This window comes from Protopterus annectens, chromosome 4.part0 (genome assembly GCF_019279795.1).
Source record: "Protopterus annectens isolate FY-2018-M chromosome 4.part0, PAN1.0, whole genome shotgun sequence".
NCBI lineage: Eukaryota > Metazoa > Chordata > Ceratodontiformes > Protopteridae > Protopterus > Protopterus annectens.
The window spans coordinates 791,853,500-791,877,715 of NC_056733.1; the positions used below are offsets into that span (position 1 = coordinate 791,853,500).

The 24,216-nt window shown below is 38.5% G+C and overlaps 1 protein-coding gene across 12 annotated transcripts in view; it reads right to left on the minus strand.

The window, feature by feature from the left end:
* Positions 1–24,216, minus strand: part of LOC122799590 (RIMS-binding protein 2-like) — a 2,967,700-nt gene that overhangs the window by 418,249 nt on the left and 2,525,235 nt on the right. For 7 of the 12 annotated variants that reach the window (XM_044068753.1, XM_044068745.1, XM_044068746.1 and 4 more), the window contains one exon: positions 7,749–7,901. The exons of the other annotated variants lie outside the window; for them this stretch is intronic. In XM_044068753.1, the coding sequence (XP_043924688.1) occupies positions 7,749–7,901 (153 nt within the window). The remainder of the gene's footprint in view (positions 1–7,748; positions 7,902–24,216) is intronic. 12 annotated transcript variants of the gene reach the window in all.

Below are 24,216 nucleotides of genomic sequence, written 5' to 3' on the forward strand. Positions count from 1 at the left end.
TTCCACTGTGATCTTAAACTGGCCTTGGGAAACATTAACAAGATATGGTTGATCCGACCCCTGATGCACATCAATTAACAGCCCAGGTATTTCTTCTACCATGGGCTAGGTGCTTACAGAGCTGGGTCTCCAAGAAAGTGTTGAGATGAAAGTTACGTACGAAAGGTTTTAGGTATGAAGGACTTGCAAATACTGTAATTATTGGATTGTTGTTGTTATTATTGGTGGGGTTGTTATGTTTATTCTTGACAATAATAATGATTATATTACTTATTCTGCATCATTTAATATAAACTAGCTTTTTACTTGTTTTTAATTTATTAAGAGTGTTTGGTACTATTTTGTATGTTTTTAATTATGTATGTACTTATCTCTGTATTTTCTGGACATTTTAAAATAATATTTAATAAAATGTTACTAAAAAAAATAATAAGCATGCTATGCACCAAAGAAGAAAAGGCACTGAGAGTAGAGATCATTGTAGAAACTCTGCCTATCACAATCACACTTTGCCCTTTCAGCTAACATCTAATAGAACTGCAAACGCCAAAGCTTTTAACAAAAAGCAAGGAAGGTTCCCCAATGGGGCACTTGTCAGAACCAGTGAAAGCAAACAATACCACATATAGAACAGACCAACAGGTGCAAGACCTGCATTCAGACTGGCATTGAGATAGTCTGAGGTTTTACATTCATATGTCTACTTATGTACTCTTACACTTGTGAGCTCAGGTCACAAGTCGAACATATATCTTTATGGAAGGTTTTAGCTTTGGTACCCCTGCCAAGCATGCATGTAGCTTGGCAAGATAACACACAAGATAACCACAAGACTTTGGAAGATGTAACAGTGATTTAAGGAAGGACATCTAGAGAAGCAAGGGCAGTTAGTTATGAAAATCAGCATAAATGCTTAATTATATTGTTATCATAGCTCTCAACTGATCAGAGACAAATCTCAACAGAATCAGGGACAAATCCTCAAATAATCAGGGACAATCAGGGACATTTTTTAAATATTTGTACTATTAACTTGAAACATTTGCAGAATAAGAGAATGTGGATTAATATAGATTTTCTGACGTAAAACGTCTATAACTCTGAATTACTATCATTATTTATTAAGGGCAATTCACCACCTTTTCTTCAGCAGTCACCAGTTTTAAGAGGGATTAAGAGGGACAGACCTAAAATCGGAGTCTAAATCAGGGACGGCCCTGAAGCTCAGGGACAGTTGAGAGGTCTGATTGTTATCCAAAATAAACAGAAAGTACTTCGTGTATGGGGACTTATGAAACTGCATGTAGATCACTGGACAAAATTATTACATTCATGAATGATACTTGTTAATGAAAACAACAGCTATCAGAATGAACTCAAGCTTTCTCACTGGGTTTGCTGGTAAAATTAACATTAAGTGGGGTTCAGGACCCAAGCAACAGACTTAAGACAGTCTACATGCCCTCATCTTCCCAGAGTGTGATACAAAGCAATGACTAACCGGAAATAGCATGAAGCAGGATTGGGCATCCCAAGCAGCTTTTTTATAGTTTGAGGAAGATATTTGTGATACACTATTTCATTGGCATTCGGTGAATATGTTCAGTGAGATCCTGCAGGGAACAGCTTCATCCATAGTCACGAACTAACCACAGGATGGACACAAAACATGTTTACTCTTCTATATCATTACAGCAGGGTGTGCATATCCCTCTAAACCAGGAGATGAACTATAAAACATGCCAAAATGGTTTGTTTCCTTTTCTATTAATGCACGTGTGCATGTCTTTTAGGTTCATAGGTAAGTTTAAGTGATAATTTAATAAAAAGAGCTATCTGTCCATTAAAAGTTTATAAAAATTAATGTTATCTAAATCCACTTTCAGATGACATCTGCAGTGGATTTTTTACATCTCTAAGCTACTTGGTTCCTTTTAAGTGTGTATGTTGTGTGTTATGTGTGTGTGTGTATATAGATTCATACATATATAGGTCCAGAGATATCTCGATATCGGTATATACACATATATACTTATATACACGCACACTATATATATATATATATATATATATATATATAGTTACCTATGAAAAGATGGAGCAGCTGAAATATCGAACAGCATATGGTAGAGACCATATGGTCGATATTTCAGATGATTGATAACAGTAAACTATAAAAAAAACAAAAAAAAAAACAACAAACAAGAAGATGTTACTGCAGGGGGGCAAGCACCCCTGCACCCCCACATCCTCCTACCTAATTATACCAACTCTGAGATTGCGCTACACCGACAATACAGCATGGAATGGGAAGTATTCATATTCCCTACTGTAGCGCAATCTTGGAGTTGGTATATTTAAGTAGGGAGGGTGTGGGGGGGGTGCATGGGGGCTTGCCCCCCTGCAGTAATGTCTTCTTGTTTGTTGTTTTTTTGTTTTTTTCATAGTTTACTGTGATTGATCATCTGAAATATCGACCAAATGGTCTCGACTATATGCTGTTTGATATTTCAGCTGCTCAATCTTTTAATAGGTTATATATATATATATATATATATATATATATATATATATATATCTGTGTGTGTAGAATCTATATCAAATCACAAAGGCATTCTGCATTAAAACTCAACAAACCACAAACATATCCACTGAACAGCCTGACACTAATCAAACACATCAAATTTCTAAGGCCTGACACTAATCAAACACATCAAACTTCCAAGTAAGACTTACTTATGCTAAGAACTGTGTTTTTGCAGGGGGTAATCTCCTACAGTCTTAAATATATTACCTCCAAATCACATAACAATGGAGATGAGGACTAAATCCTACTCTCCTCTGTCTACTGACCTCACAAAACCACAAGCAGAACCATCATCTTACATTGTAAGTGACAGCCGTGCATGTATCTGTTTCCATTCACGTTCACATAAACAATATCACCTCTTCTATACAGTAAAACCAGAGTCTACTGACACCACCACTTAGACAAAATGTACTGAAATTACAACTCACTGAAGTATATGTGGATTAAATCCATGCCACCTTATGTATATCCACATAAAAATAAGTAATGAACTTCTCCTAAGTGAGATTTATTTTCTGTTGTTGAGCAGAAATTTCTGCCAAGTCTGCCATACACAAATCACTGCAGCTAGTACTAATTTTAACTATTTTAATCTGTAATATAGTATTGCCTGTAGCCAGCCATGAACTCCATGGGAATCCTTGGTGGAATAACAGGAGACACTAATATGACAGGAGCTACTTTTGTGTGGTACTCAAATATATGACCCTCCTCCTTTAGAAGTTCCTATATTAGCTTCTGGGACCTCAAAAGTTTAAAAAAGAAAGTAAAGGGACAGCAGAATAAACTAACCTTGCTGCAGAGAGGAATAAAATGCTGGCTACAATGTGGAAGACTTGGGACTGGTTAGTGATCTGCAGGATCAAGGACAAGCTTGGAAGATGGTAGCTATCTCACCTTGACAGGCAGGAAGGTGACCCTGTCTACTGCACCACACCAGTCATACTTGGTGGTGGCCATGTTTCATGCAGAGATAAAGCAACAGTACATGCACCTGGACTGCGAAGCATTATGTAGGGCTGTAGCCAGATTCACTATTTGTGTGGATGCATACATGGATCACAGCGATGAAGAGCAATAGAGTAGTAGAGGACATTCCCCTTGACTTCCTCCTAATGATGACGGTGCACTTCCTGCTTCTTGTCTCCATTATCACTGTCAGAGGACACTGTATCACAGGGTGGATGAATGTGTCAGACAGAGGATGGGGGACTTCATGGACATGTTGGGATATCGAGAGGCCACAAACAGCATACAAAAACGTGGGGTTGAAAATGGCAGAGCTCCCTGTTTTGCCACCACCACCTGACAAAAATGATACTGCTCCTATTTTGATGTCCATCAGCTCATATACAATGGATGCCTAGCTCCCATATGCTAGAGTGGACTTAGTGAGATGAGGTAAGAGGCAATAGGTGGAAATAGGAGCTAGGCATTCATTGCTGGTCTGAACAAGAGCTAGAGGGCCCATGCATTCCTGTGCAGGAATCTCAATCAGCCTTCTGCTCCCTGGTGAGAGTCAGATGTTATGCAGTAGGTCAGCTAGCTGGTCTTGAGGGGGTGGCCTATCCCCTCCCTTTGGCATCTTCTCTAAGCTCTGCTATTGTTGTCTCCCAAGGGGAAACATGGAGCTGCTTAGTCAGTTCCCTTGGCTTCTAGTGTGACTGCACTTTGTCAGCATGGGCTTGGTATGCTTGGAATAAATTGGGTGCAAGTCCAAGGGGTCCTCCACAACCACCTCCCTTCTCCCCAGAATTGGTGAGCCAGCAGTAGCTGTTTAGACCCATCCTCTATGACCAGCTTGGACAGGTACCCAAGCCTTTAACAGAACTTGGGTCACCTGCAGTGTAGTTAGGGTTGTATTTGTCTATGCCATGGAGTTGGTTGATTCACCTATTTGTTAAGCAGCAGCTTCAAGCTAGCAAATGGTAGTGACATCAGTGGCTTCAAATCCATCACTGAATAGGAAGCGTCCTTTGCACCACACAGCTAAGTGCCACTCATTTTAAGTGAAGCAAATCATTGTCATCACAACTTTTAAAAATTACAGTGCTGCCTATCAACTACTCTGCTGGGATCCCTGTAAAAATCAAACTAACCAATCTTCATTTATGTTTTTTTTATTATTAATTAATTTATTTGTTTGTCAAGATTCATTTATGTTATTATAGAAAAGGCCAAAGCTCCTAGATGTTGCTTTTGAGATGCACCTGGTGAGCAAGACCTCTGAAATTCAGCCAATTTGCAGATGTCCTTCAAAAATATAGTGCATCCCTAAATCCATATACCAGCCTGAAACTGTTTGCAATATTTATTTTATAAATCCAGCTTTTTAGTTGCTCCTTTACCTGTTGCCTGAATATTTTTTTCACTGCTCTAGGTGTTTTATTTGCTGTGTTTTTTTAAATAGGTAAGCTTTACTGGCATGACTAAATTCAAGAAATCAACACATTACAATAACATGGTTGAATGGTATGACAGGATTCAGATTACATCACATTTAGAGACAGAAGTAAACATATAAATCATAATCAGTAACATAGCAATGAAGCAGTGAATAAATAATAGACAAAAGTTGTGCAATATAGACATAAAAGAAAAAATGTCTCAGTTTGGTATTATGCAACACTATAAGGTGACAAAATAACTTACAGTGACAGCTTGCAAAACAAAAATATACATAATCTGGGAGAAAAGGCAGTTACATTTTGTATAAGTGAAATTCTCTGGGGAATGATTAAGTTATATGATGGGTGATGGATGAAAACACATAAGGCATGTATGAAAACATAAACAATCAGCAAAGTGAATTAAATCAGGAGCAACGTTAAATATTTACAGTGAGGCAATCGTCCTATTAACAAACAAATCAGGAACTAATCTGATAGCCCCATCTGCCTGGCTATTACAAAGCTTTAGCTAATCGATCACTATAATAGTTTCACAGTCCCAGTGCTTGGCTATTGTTCTGACTTGATCCAAAGAAGTCAGTGCCATTCACATGAGCTAGAATATATATATATTTTTTTTGCTCTACCAGCTCAGGGAGTGGTGATCTATGACTGTATACCATAAAAAGCATCAGAATTAGCCTACCCAAGTAGAGCTGGGGTGGGAGGAGGGAGTTATCAAGTCATCATTTCAGTAATGACTACTTCATTAGTCCAGTCTCTACAAACAGATGGGCAGTAAATTAACAATGGAATGGAAAGTTGCTAATACATATCTAAGGGATTTGGAGCAATGCACTGTATCTCCCTTTGGTTTAATGAATGGAGCAAATCTTTCACTGCCAACCTCTAATTTCCCTTCTCAAGGTGCCCATTAGGTCCTCAGTCTGCCCCCTCCACTGACCCTCATCATTAGAGTCCTGTCCGAATATCCGAATAATAAAAGCCCACATAACCCAGAGGGCTGGCTTGCTACTATCTTGCTACTTCAGAATCCATCTCCCAGCTGCACTGCTAGATCAAAGTGAAGATCATGTATGACTCAAGTTTTTGTACTGCAGTGACGAATCAAGCCCAGTGATTGATAGTGTGAGGGGCATAGCTGAACAGCTGATGGATCTCCCTCCTTCCCTGCATGACTGAACAGCTGATGGACCTCCCTCCTTCCGTGCATGGCTGAACAGCTGATGGACATCCCTCCGTTCCTTGGAGAATAGACTGGTTTTAATGCATTAGGGAATATCTAGTGTTGCTGACTGCAGTTATATTATTTAACTGAATACTGACATATGTGCTTGGAGGTCCACAGGTATACAGGTAATAATATTTACTGTACAATAGGCACTATTAGTGTACCAGTGTATACCAGTGTATGGTAGAATATGGTTATATGACTGCCACGGACATGGTGAACAGAATGACCACTATGGACATGATAAGCAGATAGATTTGTTTCTGGATGTTAGCATTTCCTCACAGGTGAGTACATATTTTTTTTATTCTTCAACACAAACTCACTATTACTTTCATACTAAGTTGCAGTAGTGGACCGAATACATTAAAGTGCAATTCCTGACATAAAACATGCTGATATTTCCCTGTTCTGCTAGAAGCTCACATATTATAGGGTCCTGACAGGCAGTAGGATGTGGATACCATCATCAAGCAGAAGAAAACCTTAAGGAGATGTTCATGAGTTCCTATTTATTTATTTATTGCAGATTTTTGTCCTGATACTTGCCAATCATTGGTCATGTGCTAGCCAGTATTCACTCTGGGGTGAGAGTCAGCTGGGAGGGACCAACATTAAGGCAGCCATCAGAGGTGGTTCAGATTTTACTATTAAGCCCTATCCTCCTGTGCTCACTCAAGAATGCCCTTGGTTGGATTATGGAAGGGGTGTCTTCTCTATACCACCCCTGACTTTGATACGAGGCTGACATTAGCAGAACAACCTGCCCACCCACAGCAAACAGCACTCTACAGCTACTGTGGTCTGCACTAGAGAAATCTGACCATGAGCATGACCACTGAGGGTACAAACTCCCTCCTTAGTATGGGCACAAACATTCTCCCCTACCTGTGCTGTTAAACGCCCAAACCAATAATCATACTCGAGTCATCTGGGCCATAGTCAGGGATCTATTCCGCTACTGCACCAGTTCAGGCTGCTATTGGGTTCTTATTTCAGTTTATTTCTGCTCCCTCAAAGTTGAAATTTAGGTTCATAGATTAGTACTAGACTAATGGCCCTCATGGGCCATTTTAAGACTAGCCAATTACCCCATGTGAGAATCAAATCCTGCACCTTGTGTCTATAAAGTAAACACCTTAACCATCTAGAAACTGCCACAAATATACTTTTATGCATATGAAAGTAAAGCACTGATTACTTCTATTTTAAAACACTTAAATTATGTAAAATAAAACACTAACTACATTAAACTATAGAGCACCTTCAGATATAAAACTTTATAATGCTTCTGGGATTTTGTTTTAATCAATAAGCTTATTATTGTATTAATTTCTTAAAATTTATATGTGGAAGTATGCTTGAGTGCCTCACCCAAAAAAAATAAAAAAAATAGTTATGCATAAGTGTCAACAAAATGGATTACCATGCAGTAGCATATTTCACAAAGAAATGATAAAACTGTGAGTCGGCAGATCCACCATATCTTTTGAGAATGGGGGCCCTTATTACTTACCATAGCTACGACCTGAGATCATGGTACGGTGAAGAGGCCATTTCTTGTGCCCACCTATGCTGCGATAGTAAGTTTCCTCTTTTACCGGTGAAATATTTCCCTCACTACCTGACTGAGACCGACCGCCTTCACTGTTACTGTCCATTGTAATTTCTAGAGAAATAGAGAATTATTTGCTTAACAGGTATGTCAGAATAATAATTAAAAAAAAAAGGATTCAAAGGAGTGGCCAGAGAAAACTATTCAGGAAAAGCCACAGCTGGGCACAGTAAGTAGCCTTAGAATCAAACATGTTCAGTTTCATGTGAAAGTGACATTACTCCAAAGAGCATGAAGAAGGAAGCAGGCAGTCAATAAAGGAAGTTATTGTGCCCAAATACAAAATATTAGCAAAGCAATCAGTACAAGCTTTTCTGTGTTTTGTGATGAACTATCTTCTTTTTAAAGTGGCATTTTAGCATTGCTACATGATTGTACAGCATGGAACATTTGCACTGCTGCAAAAAAGAAATTGTAATTCCAAAAATCTAATGTGAGAAAAGTGATGTCCAGATTTTTTCACAGTCCTTAAAATAGGGACTGTCACACCTTCTGCAACCAAAAAGTATGATTTGACTCCACTCAGGACATTTATAATACATATTTTTTAATGATCTGGATGTCATGCCCCAAATCACGAGATACATTCTTACAGAACAAGTGAGCCCATTTCAGTGGTGGCAGTGAATATTTGCATTTAATGCCAATAATTAACTTTCTGTAACATGACTGTCTTAACTGTATTCCACATTAATAACATCTGTACACTCCATGACTTGTAACTGACTGTGGGCTTCTCAAACCAGCTGCTTTCTGACCTGTGTCATGATCATCAAAAAAAAAACGCTTTCCTTGATCACCTGACAGAGACTTTTTACACCAAATTTAGAATATACTAAACAAAAGAAAGTACTGAAACTGTATCTGAAATGATAATTTTTCTATCCCATCCAAATCAGAAGTATTTGCTATTATATGGTATTGGCTTGTAAAAGCTTCATGACAACCAATCAGAAACTGCTCATTCACCACTACAACAAGGATATTATTTCTCCATAACATCCCTGCTAGAAAACTAAATTCCTCACTTGCCCTACAAAAAAACTAGAAATACTGTCAAAAACACAATGTGAATATGAAAACTGAAAGAAGAAAAAACAACAACAAAAGAATAACAACCTACAAAATTCCCATATACCATAACATTTTTTACAAAGACCATAATTCATAAAAATATTACCTAAAGCCATTAGGCCAGTTCTGTAGGACGGATATATATTATATATTATATCCAACCACTACAGTCACTCTCACTACATCTCCATCTACATCCAAGCTACAGGGATCCTTCTTACAATTACATGTAAATATGTGTGAGTTGTGCGTTCATGTATTATGTGTTTGTACGTATGTAAGCCTACAACATTTTATTCAGTCATTTTTTAACTTGAGGTGCATAGACTGTTTTTTCTTGTTAATTCCTATTATGTTAGCCTAATGCGTTATTGTACTACTGATATTAACGTGCTATTTTATGTTTTACATTTACTTTTTTAATATATACTAGTTTAATCTTGGAGCTTTTCTTCCCGGGCCTGTACTGAAAATGGACATGTATCCAGTTAGACTAGCCCAGTTAACAAATGTAAAATAGAATAAATAAAAATTGCCAACAAGCTCTTCACAAGTTCACGAATACTGTCTTAATGACTATAAAATGTCACACTTCTGAAACAGTGAATACCACTACGGTTTGCAAACCTAAATGATTCTGTTTCTACAATATTTTCTTTTTCTATCATAAAACAAAACACTTCTAGTGGAACCAGCAATTCTGTTTTATCTGACTCCCATTAAGATCCACTGATTGTCATTAAGATGGTGGGCATAAGATTACACTGACTGATTATCAAACAAAATCAGATAATTAAAATTTAAGTGAGCTACAACTTTTATGTTTATGGTCGCAGTAGGTAAAATCTTAAAGACCTACTGCTACAGATAAAGAAAATAGCATTAACTTCTTTGCACATTTTCATTATAAAGAAACTTGTAAAGAGTGTAGTAAAAATGACTGCAAAAAAACTACCTGTTTTGTTCGCAATCACTACAGCTACTAGGATCATAGGAAATTACTAGACTAATGGCCCTAGGGCCCTTATAAGCCTAGCCAAGTTCTACCCTTATTTCCATGATCAGCACCTGTTACCCCTGTCCAAGAGGGACACAGGTGGAACCCCCAGGGTGAATTTATGGATACCCATCCAATAGTTCAGATTGCATCTGAAGAGGGCCAATGAGGTGGTCTGTTTGACATGAAGTGGGAGTCTGTTCCAAAGATGTGGTAACCTCCGGGAGACAAATCTATCCCTCCAGCAGGTTCTATTAATGTCACATACTGGGTTAAGAGTTTTGGAGCCAGTAACCTGTGTACCATTTGACTTGGGTATATGCAGCATTTCCAATAAAGCAGGGTCAGAGATTGCCTTATATGCAAGACAGAGACTGCCTCTGAATAGTCTGTATGAAACAGAATAAATTGACAGTGATTTTAGATGATCCACATAGGACAGATGCTGAAGACCTTGAATTTTCCTTGTGAGGAGTGTGTGTGGTCTCTCCACTTGCTGCAGGTGCTTGGAACAGTACATACCAAAAGGGGCATTGCACTCATTTATTGGCCTGATGAAGGAAGAGTAAACAGATGTTATAACTTCTTTTTTTTCTGGAGGCAATACCCTTACTTATGAGATGAGCAATATACAATGTCCTTCTTACCACTCTGGAGACATGGTGATCAAAGGTAAGGCTGCTGTCAACCTGTGTGCCTGGGTCTCACACCACTGAGTGCGTACTTAGGGTATTGCTATTGATGTGGTAGTTAGCATGAACATCGCTCTTACTGAAAGGGATGATAATACATTTTTTTGCACTGAGTTTAAGGCCATGACTTTACCACCAATCATTTGTTTTTGTAAGACCCTCTTGAAGGATGTTGACATCGTTTGAAGATTCTATGACTGCTCCCAGTTTGCAGTCATCAACAAACTTTGTCAGCTGCGGACTTTTAGTTTTTGCTTGTACTTTGGAGAAATAGATTCCAAAGAGCAAAGATCCCAGGACCGATCCTCCTGGAACGTCACTGGTTACAGGTCTGCTGTTGGAGGTGCATTCCCCTAGTTTGACTATATGGGTTCTATCAGTGAGCCAGTTAGCAACCCATCTAATTTTACAAGGGTTGATACCTATCTGGGTGAGTTTGCCAATGATGGCTGAGTGAGGGGATAGTGTCAAAAGCCTTGGCTAAGTCTAGGTAGGATGTATGCACAGATTTCCCCTCATCCAGGGCATTGGTAACTGTCTCGAAGAAGTCCACTAGGTTTAAGAGGCATGATCTCCATTTGACAAATCCAAACTGAACAGAGTCGAGTTCTTGGAGATTACCTACATCTTTGTTGATAAGGTCCATGATAATTCGCTCCATGGCCTTGCAGATAAATCTAGTCATGCTAATAGGTCTATAGTTCCCGGGGTCAGTGGAAGCACCACTTATGTGTAGGGAAATAAAGGTGGCCATTTTCCATTCAGCTGGGACAAAGCCAGTGCTTAGATTATGATTGAAAAGAGTACCCGATGGTGTTGCTTATTCTTGTTGAAGCCTATGTAGGATGTAGCCTGGGATGTTATCAGGTCCCATAGCTGCTGTGTTTTTGGCCTTAGAGAGGGTGTTGATGACCTGCTCTTTAGAGATACAATGCAGGAAACAGGTGGTAGAGATGTCATGGGGTACGTATGGCAGGGACAGGGGGTGAAGTTTTCACAGATCCTGTTGGCTAACAGGTTGGCTATATCCACAGGCTCAGTATATGTGGTATTGTTAACTACCAGTTTGGCACAAATTTGGGCCTTTCATTTTAGATTATTGATATAGCTAAAGAATGCCTTATGGTTGTCCTTAGTTGAGGTAGCTAATTTAGATTCATAATTTGCTTTGGAGGGCTTTACAAAAAGTCTTATGTGCTTCTTTAAGCTGAGGAGGGAATGTTTCCAGTTTAGGGCTCGCTCCCTCTTACTCTTAGAAATCTATTTCTTCCTCTTATTGTAGAGCCTGTTAATGGCAGTTGTCCACCAGACAGGTTTGCTCTTCCTTGAGGAGCTTGTTTTGTTCCTATCAGGTACGGACGAGTCATTGTAGTTATATAGGTGTTTGGATAAAGCATTGGTGTAGAACTCGGAATAGTTACCAGTTCTATCTGCTGGGGGAGGTGCAGTTAAGCTATTTATACCATCCTGTAAGAGGTTATAATCTGCTTTGGAGAAGTTTTTTTAGTTTAGTTGATGCTGGGGGGGTCAGATGTGATAGTTACTTCAAATGAGACTGATTTATGGTCAGATCGCACCAGGGAAGATCTCACAATGGGGGGGGGGTGGTACAGTGGTCCCCCATATTGGTAAGCACCGGATCCAGGATGTTGGTACTCCTTGTGGAGGTGTCAGCCAGCTCATCCAGGGAATTGGAGTTAATGAAGTTGAGGAACCTTTAAGCAAGTGAGTTTGAGCAGAAATAACTTAACCAGTCAATGGATGGGTTGTTAAAGTCACCTAAAACCATGGTGTTCGGATGTATCTTGATAGACTCAAGTAGACCCAAATAGGCAGATTGGGCATCCTGGTTCATGGAAGGGATCCTGTAACTGGCAATGACTTGAATAGGTGTCCTGCCAACAGTTAATTGCACCTGACGTTTCTCCAGGGAATCATAAGGTTTAACCAATATAGAGGTGTATTTATCTTTAATGAATATCGATACACCACCTGCTTTAGTTTTCACACCTTCAGTTTGTGGTCTAAACATGTGGAAGGAGGTGTAACCCAGTATGGTTGGGGTGCTCTTTACAGCCTTGAACCAGGTCTCTGTGACTGCACAAATGTCTCGTCTTCCAAGGTGAGGACTGATTCCAGTGAGTGCAGTTTCATGTTAAGACTCCTAGCATTTAGAAGCATAACGCTGAGGTTGTTTGTAGATGGAAGACCTCATCTTTTCTGTGCTACACTTATTTATTTATTGAACTATATTAATTGAGTGAGTGGATTTGTTTAGGACAGGGACCATTTATTGCCACAGAATGAGGCAGCAGACAAAAAGAATAGTACACCCACAGGTATTTAGAATCTGTTGGAAAGAGGAAAAAAAAAAAAAAAATATATATATATATATATATATATATATATATATATATTTTTTTTTTTTTTTTTTTTGGATAACAGGTTAAGTGAAGTAGTGAAGTAAACCTCCTTTTTAGACATTATCTAGGCCAGAATCAAGTAAGAACATTATTATGCAAAAGAGAAATGTGACACTATGTACGATACAATATTACAGACTTAAACCGTAAATTAAATTGCAAATGGAATAAAGTGCAAGCTATGCAAAGGGGCAGAAAATATTTAAGTATCAAATAATACAATGTTAGAATTATATGAGTGTTATGTATTTGCTGAACATGTCTGGCAGTTGGCTCAAAGAATTATGTAGCCATAATGAGCTGTTTCTTGTGTTACAGTGGTGCAAGGTTTGAATCCCTCAGCCTCCATTGCTTATGTGAGTCTGAGAAAGTCACTTAACCAGACAGCACTCCTGGGCAAGCCTGAAGAAGGTCTATTGGGATTAGTGCTTCACTCCAGTAAACAAGTACAAAGAAATATGTAATATGACATTTAAAGGAAAAGTTAAATTAAGAGTTTGCACTGAGAGGTACTGCAAGAGGAAAACAATGAACAGAACAGCAGTATAGCGGCTATCTGAGTAATAAAGGCCAAATATGAAGTTAGCGAGAGTGGCACAGTGAAGCAGTGAGTACCAATGTTGCCTCACAGCAAGAGGTTCATTTGGTTCTCTCATAATGACTCCTGTGTAGAGTCTGCATGTCTGTCTTGCGTGCGTGTGTGTTTTCTCTAGGGACTCTGATATCCTCTCACATTTCATAAATAAGTGATAGGTGGACTGGAAACTCAAAACTGGCTGCAGATGTTGTACAAAGGCCTGACAATCTATTTCAATGCCATGCTTACCAAATAAACTCAGTGGACGGTAGTGGCTGTTCATGTGTTAACTATAAGTGTCAAATATGGCTCGAGAGTACTGAATAGATGGATGATGAGATTAAGGAATGACAGGACAAACTAAGAGGAAGTGATGGGTACAAGTGTGAGTTAGAGTGGATGCGTATAGACAGTAAAAAACTGTACAATTAGATGGATGTTAACAAGGCTAATTAGTGTGTCTAAGTTTAAGTTGAACTTCAGCAGAAAAGGATTTGGAAATTTTAAGCAACCAGTTTTGTTTGGTTTCATAATAGTCATATATGGCAATATATGATATTAGGGAGATGAGATGCTAAGAAGGGACATTAGATGTCTTCCACTTATACAAAGCCTTCCCACGTATGCAACATTTCTTTAAGGAAAGCTTGGTTAGTGACAAACATTTATTACCTCTATGACATTGTTACTTTAAAAGATAGAGATGTCTTTGAAGGGGGCTTACAATGTGGTTGCACACTGATCACTAGGTTCCCCATGTGAAAACTGCAACTGGGGAGAAATGCAAGCACAGCTAACAAAGGAATAAAATTCAGTTAATGCTTTGTAATTACACTACCTGAATGTCCAAAGATGAAATCTGGAGAAAGAAACAGAAAATCAAACACAAAAGTAGTTCAAGCTTCAGCTTTAATACCAGAGACAGATTCCAGATGGATTCCAATAACTTAGAGGAAAAATACATCAAATGTATTCAGAGCTGCTTAAAATAAGTGAAATCCTGAAAGAGTATATAGATTCAAACAACAAAAGGCCTAAAAAATATAAGCTTTTAGTTATTCAGATGAGATAAGAAAACTGCAAAAATCAAGAGGGTTAATTGAAGAAAAGGCTGGCTGAGCATGAGGTTTCTCAAGAAGAGCTGTTTCATAAAATAATAGTTAGAGGACAGAGTTTTCAAAGGTTCATAGTTAGGTACTTGGCTATCAGCCCAAAGGCCTAAGTAAGCCTAGCCAACAAGGTTCCCTGGCTTACGCCACCCAAGAAAGTTAATTTCCTGTGTCCCTGTCGAGCAGAGCCACAGAAGTGATCCCCGGGGTGTATTTCCTATTTCCCATCCACTCATCAAGATTTTTCTTGAAGATTGCTAATGAGGAACTTTGCTTGACATAGATGGGTAGCTTGTTCCAGAGTATAGGAAGTCTCTGGGACAGGAATCTATCCCTCCAGCATGTCCTGTTTATTGTGGTGAAAAGGTTTAGGTCCCTAGAGCGTGTGGCTTGGTGGGATTGGGATTTCTTTAGGTGTAGCATGTCCAGCAGCACTGGGTTTAACATAGCTTTATATGTTAGGTAGAGATCTCCTTGGAGTAGGCAGTATGCTACAGAGTAAAGCTGGAGTTTTTTGAGATGGTCAGTGTAGGGCATCTGTTTGAGGCCAGTAATCCTCTTTGTGAGGTACTTCTGGGGCCTTTCCAGCTGGTGCAGATATCTTGTGAGGTACATTCCAAAAGGGGCATTGTATTCTATAATGGGTCTAATGAGTGCTGAGTAGAGGGGAACAATGACCTCTTTTTTCCTGGATGAGAACCCTTTTTTTGATGTGGTGTGCCACATAGAAAGATTTCCTGACTACTGTGGTGATGTGATTATCAAAGGAGAGACTACTGTCCCCTGGGTCCCAAGGTCTCTTATCATACATTTGGCGTTAAGTAGACTGCCATTTATGTGGTAGTTCATGAGTACAGAGTTTTTACCAAAGGGGATGACAATGCACTTTTTGGCATTGAGCTTGAGGCCATGCCTCTGACATCAGACATCTGTCTCAGTGAGGCCCTTCTGTAGGATGTCCACATCATTTGGGGACTCGACTATGGATCCTAGTTTGCAGTCATCTGCAAACTTCATTAGCCAGAGGACTTCTGTGTTAGCCTGTACTTCAGAAAAGTAGATACCAAACAGGAGAGGTCCTAGGACTGAACCCTGTGGTACTCCACTTGTCACTGTTTTGAAGTCAGATTTGGAGTCTGCAACTTTTACAGTGTGGGTTCTGTCAGTGAGCCAGTTGGCAACCCATCTTGTGATGTAGGGATTTATACCTAGTTTAGTGAGTTTAGTTATAATTCCAGAATGGGGGATGGCGTCAAAAGCCTTGGTGAGGTCAATTTAGGCTGTCTGAACCACCTTACCCTTGTCTATAGCTTTGATGACTGCCTCAAAGAAGACAATCAGGTTCAGAAGGCATGATCTGCCTTTCACAAACCCGAACTGGGTGGGGTCCAGAGTTTGGAGGTTACCAATGTCTTTGTTTATGAGTTCCATGATGATATGTTCCATGGCCTTGCAGACCAGGCTCATCAGGCTAATAGGGTGATAGTTCCCAGGATCAGAGGTGGCTCCCCCTTTGTGGAGTGGGATAACTGTTGCTGGGCACCATTCAGTGGGCACAAAGCCTGATGTGAAACTATGATTGAACATGGTGCTTAGGTGGGGAGCCAGTTTGTTCTGAAGTTCATGCAAAATGCAGCCCGGGATGCTGTCCGGTCCCATGGATGCTGTGTTTTTGGTTTTACTGAGTGCAGCTTTTACCTGCATAGATGTGATTACAGGGACTCTGCATTCTTCCTGTATAGATATGGGCCCTTTAGGGGATGGAAGGGGGGTAAAGTTAGCACTGAACCTATCTGCCAGGATGTTGGCAATATCAGTTGGTTCTGTAATTTTCTTGCTGTTGTGCTGTAAGTCAGTGCAGATTTGGGTGTTGCCATTGAGATTCTTGACATAGCTATAGAATGATTTGTGGCTGCCCTTAGAATCAGTGGTGATTTTATTTTCATAGCTAGTTTTGGAGGATCTTATAAGGGATCTCAGCTTCTTACTGAGGCTGACCAGGGAGCTCCTCCACTTCTTCTCCCTGTTGTAGAGTTTGTTTATGGCAGGGGACCACCAGATTGGCTTCCTTTTTTTGGAGGATACCGTCTTGGTTCTGTTTGCGATAGCATGATCCATGCACTCGTGTAAGTGCTTATAAAGTATATTTGTGTAGGATTCAGTAGTCATAATTGTATTGTCCATCTGCATGGGTGTCATGACGTTCACCACTTCTGTCTTAAGAAGCATGAAGTTGGCTTTGGAGACATTTTTACTGTGGTTTCCTTAATGGTGGGTGGGGGCGGGATGCATATATCTAGGGTGATTAGCTTATGGTCGGATCTGACCAACAAGGAGTTGACTTCAGGTGTGGAAGACTGGTCACTCATGTTGGTAATGACTAAGTCTAGGATATTGTTGCCCCTGGTGGGGATTTGGATAAGTTGATCCGGGGCATTGGAATTTATGAATTCCAGAAAGCAATGAGTGAAGGAGTTGGTGCATGAGTAGTTTTTCCAGTTAATAGTGGGGTAGTTGAAATCGCCCATTATTAGGGTGTTTGGTTGAACCCTAATATTTTCCAGTATATCAAGAAAAGAGTAGTTTTTCCAGTTAATAGTGGGGTAGTTGAAATCGCCCATTATTAGGGTGTTTGGTTGAACCCTAATATTTTCCAGTATATCAAGAAAAGAGGAGTGGGAATCCTGGGGCATGGTGGGGGAGCTACAATTTGGATTGAAGTTTTGCCCCAAGTTAGTTGCACTTGGATAAACTTGGATGCATTACGCTGCGCAACTAGCCTGGAGGTGTAGATTTCCTTAATGAATATGGATGCACTTCCGCCTTTGGTGTTCTGGTCCAAGTTAGATGGCCAAAAAGTGTGGTATGAGTTATAGCCTGGTAATGCAGGGGTGCTCTCTAGAGCCTTGAACCAGGTCTCAGTCACTGCACAGATATCAATGTCCTCCATTTTAAGGAGTGCCTTGAGTGAGTGCATTTTGAGATTCAGACTTCTAGTATTGAGTAGCATTACCCTCAGTACAGAGAAAAATCTCAGATTTGCTTGCTGTACCAGAAATAATGTAAGGAGCACTGCATTCATTTTATGAAAGCACAAATAAACAACTGAACTGGTATTCCACAGCAGGATTTGTTAATTAAAGGGCATATTGTCTATATGCTCCAAACCTGGCCATGAGTAAAGATGCAATCATACAAACAAAACATGTTCCCCCTGACAAAACTGCACCAGAAAGGAAAAGTATTTAAAAATTTGGGACAAGAGAGTACTTGTGGAAAATGATTATTTACTGTACACTAGACAGAAGACAAGCAAGTTTATCTCCGCAATCAGAGAATGACAAGATGCAGGTGTGAGATTCAAGCTACTGTAACTAGCTGTTTTCCAGGGATTTTTTTCTTACAGGTTCAAAGATATTTTTGAATCCATAACAGGCTAAGGAGGAAATAAAAACATTTATAAGAGTGAGCCAGCAAGCAGAAAGGGACACTGTTTCTCATTCTTCTGACAACAAAACACACATAGAGACTTTGTCAGTGAAACATTTCCACTGTTTCAAGGGAAAGTGATCTACTGACAGATAAAAGCACAGGAAATGACTACAAAAATCCAGAGTACTTTGGATTTGAATCAGATATGGGTACTGGGAGATGGAGATGATGAGGAAGAAGACCAGCAACACTGTAAAATTAATGAATAAATGGGAGACTGCTAAACATCAAAACCATTAGACATAGGTTCAGACATGTGAAATGTGGCTTTGGAAGAAGAAGTGTCTGAGAAAGATTGGAATTTTGTTGACTGTGCTAAACTGGTGGGTGTACTATAAAGCATACACATCACTTTATGTCACCATTGTTTAAAAGGAAACTGAAAGGACTAATATAACTTTAATTGAACAGTTTTTGTTCTTATTAACATTTGTGTAAGAATTTCATTATATAAATTGCATATTATATCGTAAAGCAGTTATGTATATGGTGCATTCAAGGTTTTTTAAATGTGAGATGGGGAAAGCCTTATCAGTGACTACAGTATATACTAACAATATTGAAAAGCAAGAAAATATATTTTCTTAAGCTGTAATAAATCAATGCTTTACACTATCAAGTTAAGAAAAGCAGGAAAGAAGAAAATGGAAATTAATAAAGTGTTATGATCTTGGGCTGCTGGGGTGAGCAATGTAAGAGTATATTGATCACATGATTTTATAGGGGTGGATATCTTGATTAATGCCCTTGGTTTACGTTTTAGACAAGTTTTTTAAGCAAATAGGTTTGAAAAAATAAGGAAAAACTGATGAAAGGTAGTTTCCTTGTATTCACAGTCACTAATTATTTTCTCCTTAGCAATTACTCTCAGTAGGAGACATGAAGTCTACATAGGAAGTGATAAACCATATGAAATCTGAACAGTGTGTTTTGAGTGAAATTTAAAATAATTCTTTCACACATCTGCAAAGTTACTATTTTTTCCTTTTGTTACCAACTGCTTTTTCTTGGAGACAAGCTATCTGGATGAGCAAGCAATTAATAAGACCAATGAGTACTTTGAGATAAGTGAAATGTATAAGGTACAGTGTAATTAGCATTTAAAATACATTGGCAAGCAGTTCAATGGAAAATAAATGAGGTTTGAAGACGTAGAAAGTGAATACCATCTTTAAGTAGTTGCCTCTGCCAGCTTGATTAAAATTCAGTTACTGGATAGTAAGTACATTGCTGGATGCTGGCAAAGAAGACATTTAGAGAACCTGAAAGAAAATCAATTACAAAAGGTGAAGAGAAAACAGTTACTGAAAATAATCCTGCAACTGTTCAGCGAAAAGCAGTTCAAGCTCCAGATTTAGTACAAGAGCTGGCTTCCAGTAATTTAGAGGAAAAGATAAATCAAATGTATTCAGAGCTGATTGAAATAAATGAAATATTGAAGAAGCTTATCAATTCAAATAACAAAAGACTGGAAAAATAGAAGAAGCTTTAACTAGCTATTCAGATGAACTGATACCTTGCAAAAAGTAGAGGTTGAAATGAAGAAAAGGCTGGTTGCGTATCAGACTTCTCAAAATAGCTGTTTCAAGAAGATAGAGCAGACAAAGAAATCCTGATATTTTCCACTTTACCAGAAAAATTGGAAGGAACAGACTGTATTAAGTTTATGACAGCACATGGATTTGTTAACTGAAAGGGGACATCAAGTATATGCTCCAAACCTGGCCATCTGAAAGCAACCAAGACCTGTATTAGTAAAGATGCAATCATACCAACAGAATGAGAGTTAATCCTTAAAAAACTGTAGCAGAAGGGCAAAGTATTAAAAATTGGTAATTGTATTATGTTTGCACAAAATGATTATTCATTGTACACCAGGCAGAAGAGACACAAATTTATCCCAGAACTCAGGTAATGTCAGAAGGCAGGTGTGAGAATCAAGCTGCTGTATCCAGATGTTTTCAGAAAGTATTTTTTTTCCTGGAAGATTAAAGACATTTTGATGCAGAACTGGCTAAGGAGGTAATAAAAAACATTTATCAAACAAAAAAGTGAGCCATCAAACAGAAGGGGACTCTGCTTCTCATTCTTCTGACAATAAAGTGCATAGAAATACTTTGCCTGGGAAACATTTCTAATATTGCAAAGGAAAATGCTTGAAAGACAGAAAAAGGTTGGACAAAAGCAAGTTTAGTTTAATATGATGTAATCTTTGGCTGCTGTGTGGGTAATGGGGTATAAATGTGCACTGATTATATTATATGTAGAGTTTGATGATTTATCTTATTTTTGCAAAGGAATGGATTAATTCTCTTGGCTTAATCTAAAAACAAGTGTTTCCTGTAAGCAAGTAGGCTTGAAAAATAAGGCAAAATGATGAATGCCAACAGAAGTGCTAATTGTCTTACAAATATATAGGTGTGTACTAGCTAATGACTGCAAGGGTCTTTTTAAGCATAGCCATGCATCCTAAATCTCTGACAAGTTCTGGTACCTTTGATAAGTGTAAGCGGGGGCTTGGGGGATGAAACATTTAAAAACAGGGGCCTGGGAAATAAACAAGTTACAAGCTACCCATGACCATTAGATATGCAGATATCAAACCAGATATGAGTTTCCTGTTTCTTATTCAACTCTCCAAGTTACACTTGAATTTGGTTAGGGAAGAGCTCTGCTTTACATGGATGGAATGCATATCTGTCTCTCCAGCAGGTCCTATTAATATCACAGGCAAGATTCATGGTTTAGAATGGGTATTTCTACTGCTGTTTCTTTTGTGGATATGCAGGAGGTCAGTCAGGGAGGGGTCTGACAATGCCTTGTATGCCAGGCATAGACTACCCCTCAACAGCTTGTAGGAGACAGGCTACAGTTAAATAGCAATTCCACAGGAAGTCCCTGCTTACTCTTACAGAGGACATGATAGGCCATGTTTCATGCCATTTATCTTGCATATGCAAATGATATTAGCTTGTTTTTTTTTCATTTAGCAAATGTTCAGTGGGTTAACAAGTCTGCAGTTGACGGTAGTTGTACATTCTGTTCTTATGTTTCCATGGAAATCACCTGTCTGCAGATGCAAGCAATTAATCTTGAGAGTTCTAAGCATTGTTTGTGCAGGGAAATCCAAAATATAAAGGTACAAGGGCAAGACGTTTAGTAAAAATTAAAGTTTGAAATTACTGGAAATTAATAACAGGTGGATCTTCCCTAGCAGCCTCAATACATCAATACAGTTGATAGAATAGTATATAATTTAGTTTCATTTAAAGATAGCCAGTTCACTTTTTCATGAAGCTAAACGTTAATGTAATGTAATTTTGAAAGCATACAAGCTGTTTTCACATCTGGGAGGGCAACAGAGATAAGAAAAGAACAAACAGCAATCAGTTAATATAGACACATTTCAAATTTAAGCCATGATTACAAAGTGTTTATGTCTATACTAGCTAAAATAATGTCAATGGTGTTGCCAAATTTGATAGATATGGTCAGTGTGGTTTTGGGGAGGGAAGGTAAATATTTGACAGCATTAACAGGACGATGATGATCCAGCATGAATCAGAATGTAAGAAAATTCCACTGTTGTTGGTAGGTCTTGATTCAGAGAAAGAAAATTTGACAGAGTAAGCTGGGATTTTCTGAGTAGGACAATAGAAGCATTTGTATTCTCTGATATATTTATAAGGTTAATTAGGAGGATATATGAGGAATTGCAGGCAAAAATAAACTGAGAAGGTTCCTCTCCAATACATTTTGTCTGAACAGAGAAATCAGGCAGAGGTGTCCGCTTTCCCTTTGTTATTTGCTTTATATTTAGAGCCACTGGCAAAGAAAATAAGGGACTCAGAAATTCAAGGATATAATTGGTGTGGTAATCAAGAAAAGCGGGCTTTATTTGCAGATGATATTATTTTGTACCTGATAAATTCAGAAAAGGACATTTCAGTGTTGTGGAACATTTTGAGACAGTTTCAAGTTTTTTGGGATATAAAATTAATGAAGATAAAACAAATGTTAAAGCAGTAAATTATGTACCCACAGATGAATTGGTTCAGCAATACCGATATTTATGGGGACATGATAAGATGAAGTATTTAGGAGTATAGATTAAAAAAGATTCTGTTATGGCAGCTAAGGATATGTGGGAAGAGACTAAACTAAATATAATACAAAAATTAAGAAACTGGGAGCTCCTGTTTATGGATATGGATAGTAAGATGCAATCAGTGAAAATGTCTTTAGTCTCTTTAGTTTTATATGTAGGTCAGGCATATTTTTAACAACCAGAGGAGAAGTTATGGATAATAATTAAAAAGAGTTGATGGAATTTATCTTGGGGGGGGCAGGGCAAGGGTTAAGTGGGTTAAGCTAATCCTTCCAGTAGAACAAAATGGTCTAGGATTCCCTGATTTGAAGGGATATTTTAGAGCTACACAGCTAAGGTTCATATACATAATACAATTAGAAAGCTATAATTCAGAGTTTAAAGGGATGCTGATGATGAGGTAGGGAGGAAATTTCAGAAATAAGGAGAGAGTGGGATTTTGGATGCAGATCCTTAAGGATATTAACAACCATGTAGAATAAGGAAGCAGAAAATATTGTAAAAACTAAGCCACAGCATGAGAATGGTGAAAGGAGTCTTGATGATAGGGATGACAATAATTAGGGGTACAGAGAATAAGCAAGGGGGGCTGGAATTTACTGGACAAAACCAGCAAAGGATCCAAGGTATTGGAAGCAAAAATAACTACATTGGGAAAGGTCACTGGATGGGAAGAGGCTAAGAAGACATTTGGACTGCAGGCTAGTGATTGCCTTACCTACCAGGGATTAATATAAGATTATAGGCAAACAGAAAAGGATAAGGGAAATCTTTGACCAGAGCCTTTTCCAGTATCCATTTCCACTGATTAGCTATGTAATACCACCCTCTTTTTCTTTCTTTTGAAATACTCTGAAGTACTTTTCAGTACACTGTAGAAGGTGCTGAATAAGAGTTCTCATAATTCTTTCAGGCTACTTGTCTTATGACTTCATTCATGAATTCTATATCAATTCACTGAATCCTCAATGTATGCTTTCACTTCACCAATACTGTTGCATCTGAAGGTTACTTATTACTCTGAAATTTTCTTACTACTCATCCTAAAGCTGCCCACAATGGGTATCTCATAACCTACTTTTCAGTGGTTTAACAATTACTTGTCTAAATGCTGCCACACAGTCATATGAATTCTACCCATTCCCCTTATATACCCACCAATATTGGCAACTCACAAAGCTCTATCCTTGCTCCACTTCTATTTAATATCTTTATAAATACAATCTTCATTCTTCTGTACAAGCATCCCTTGCACAGTATGCCTATGATTCCACCCTTATCTGCCCAAATCACTTACCCATGAGAAGCATAACTTTAAAATCACATCCCTAAATAAGTGCTTCAGTTGAAGTAGTGCCTCATACAAAACAACCTCAAATATGACCTCCACATACAGAGCAGTACAAAAACTCACAAACAAGTAGGAATGCATTGTAGAGACAAAAATAAACGTATTACTGCATCCACTAGAGTCACTCTTGCCACTAGATACCTACTCCCCTCTATATTCCACAGTTTTCCTTTCTTGACTAACCTTCCTGCCACCCTAAAATTTAAACTAGGACAATGTTACAACAAGGTAGCTATATTTGCAGCCAATACAAGTCATAGTAAACATCACTATTATGCATTAAAAATTGTAAACTAGCTGGAATTATCTCCCAACTAAATTATACCCAACTTCTCTTAACACACAGAATTATATTTAATCCTACTTCATGCCTGCTATAACAATTCTCCATCACTACCTCCCAAGTCCCAAATCTTTACCTTTGATCTTCTGACAAAAATCTACATTACATCAAGAAGCCTTATAAAAACTGCTGTCAAAAGTCTATACTCACACCGTGTAGCAAAGTCTGGAATATGGTCCCTGGTCCAATCAGGGACGTACATA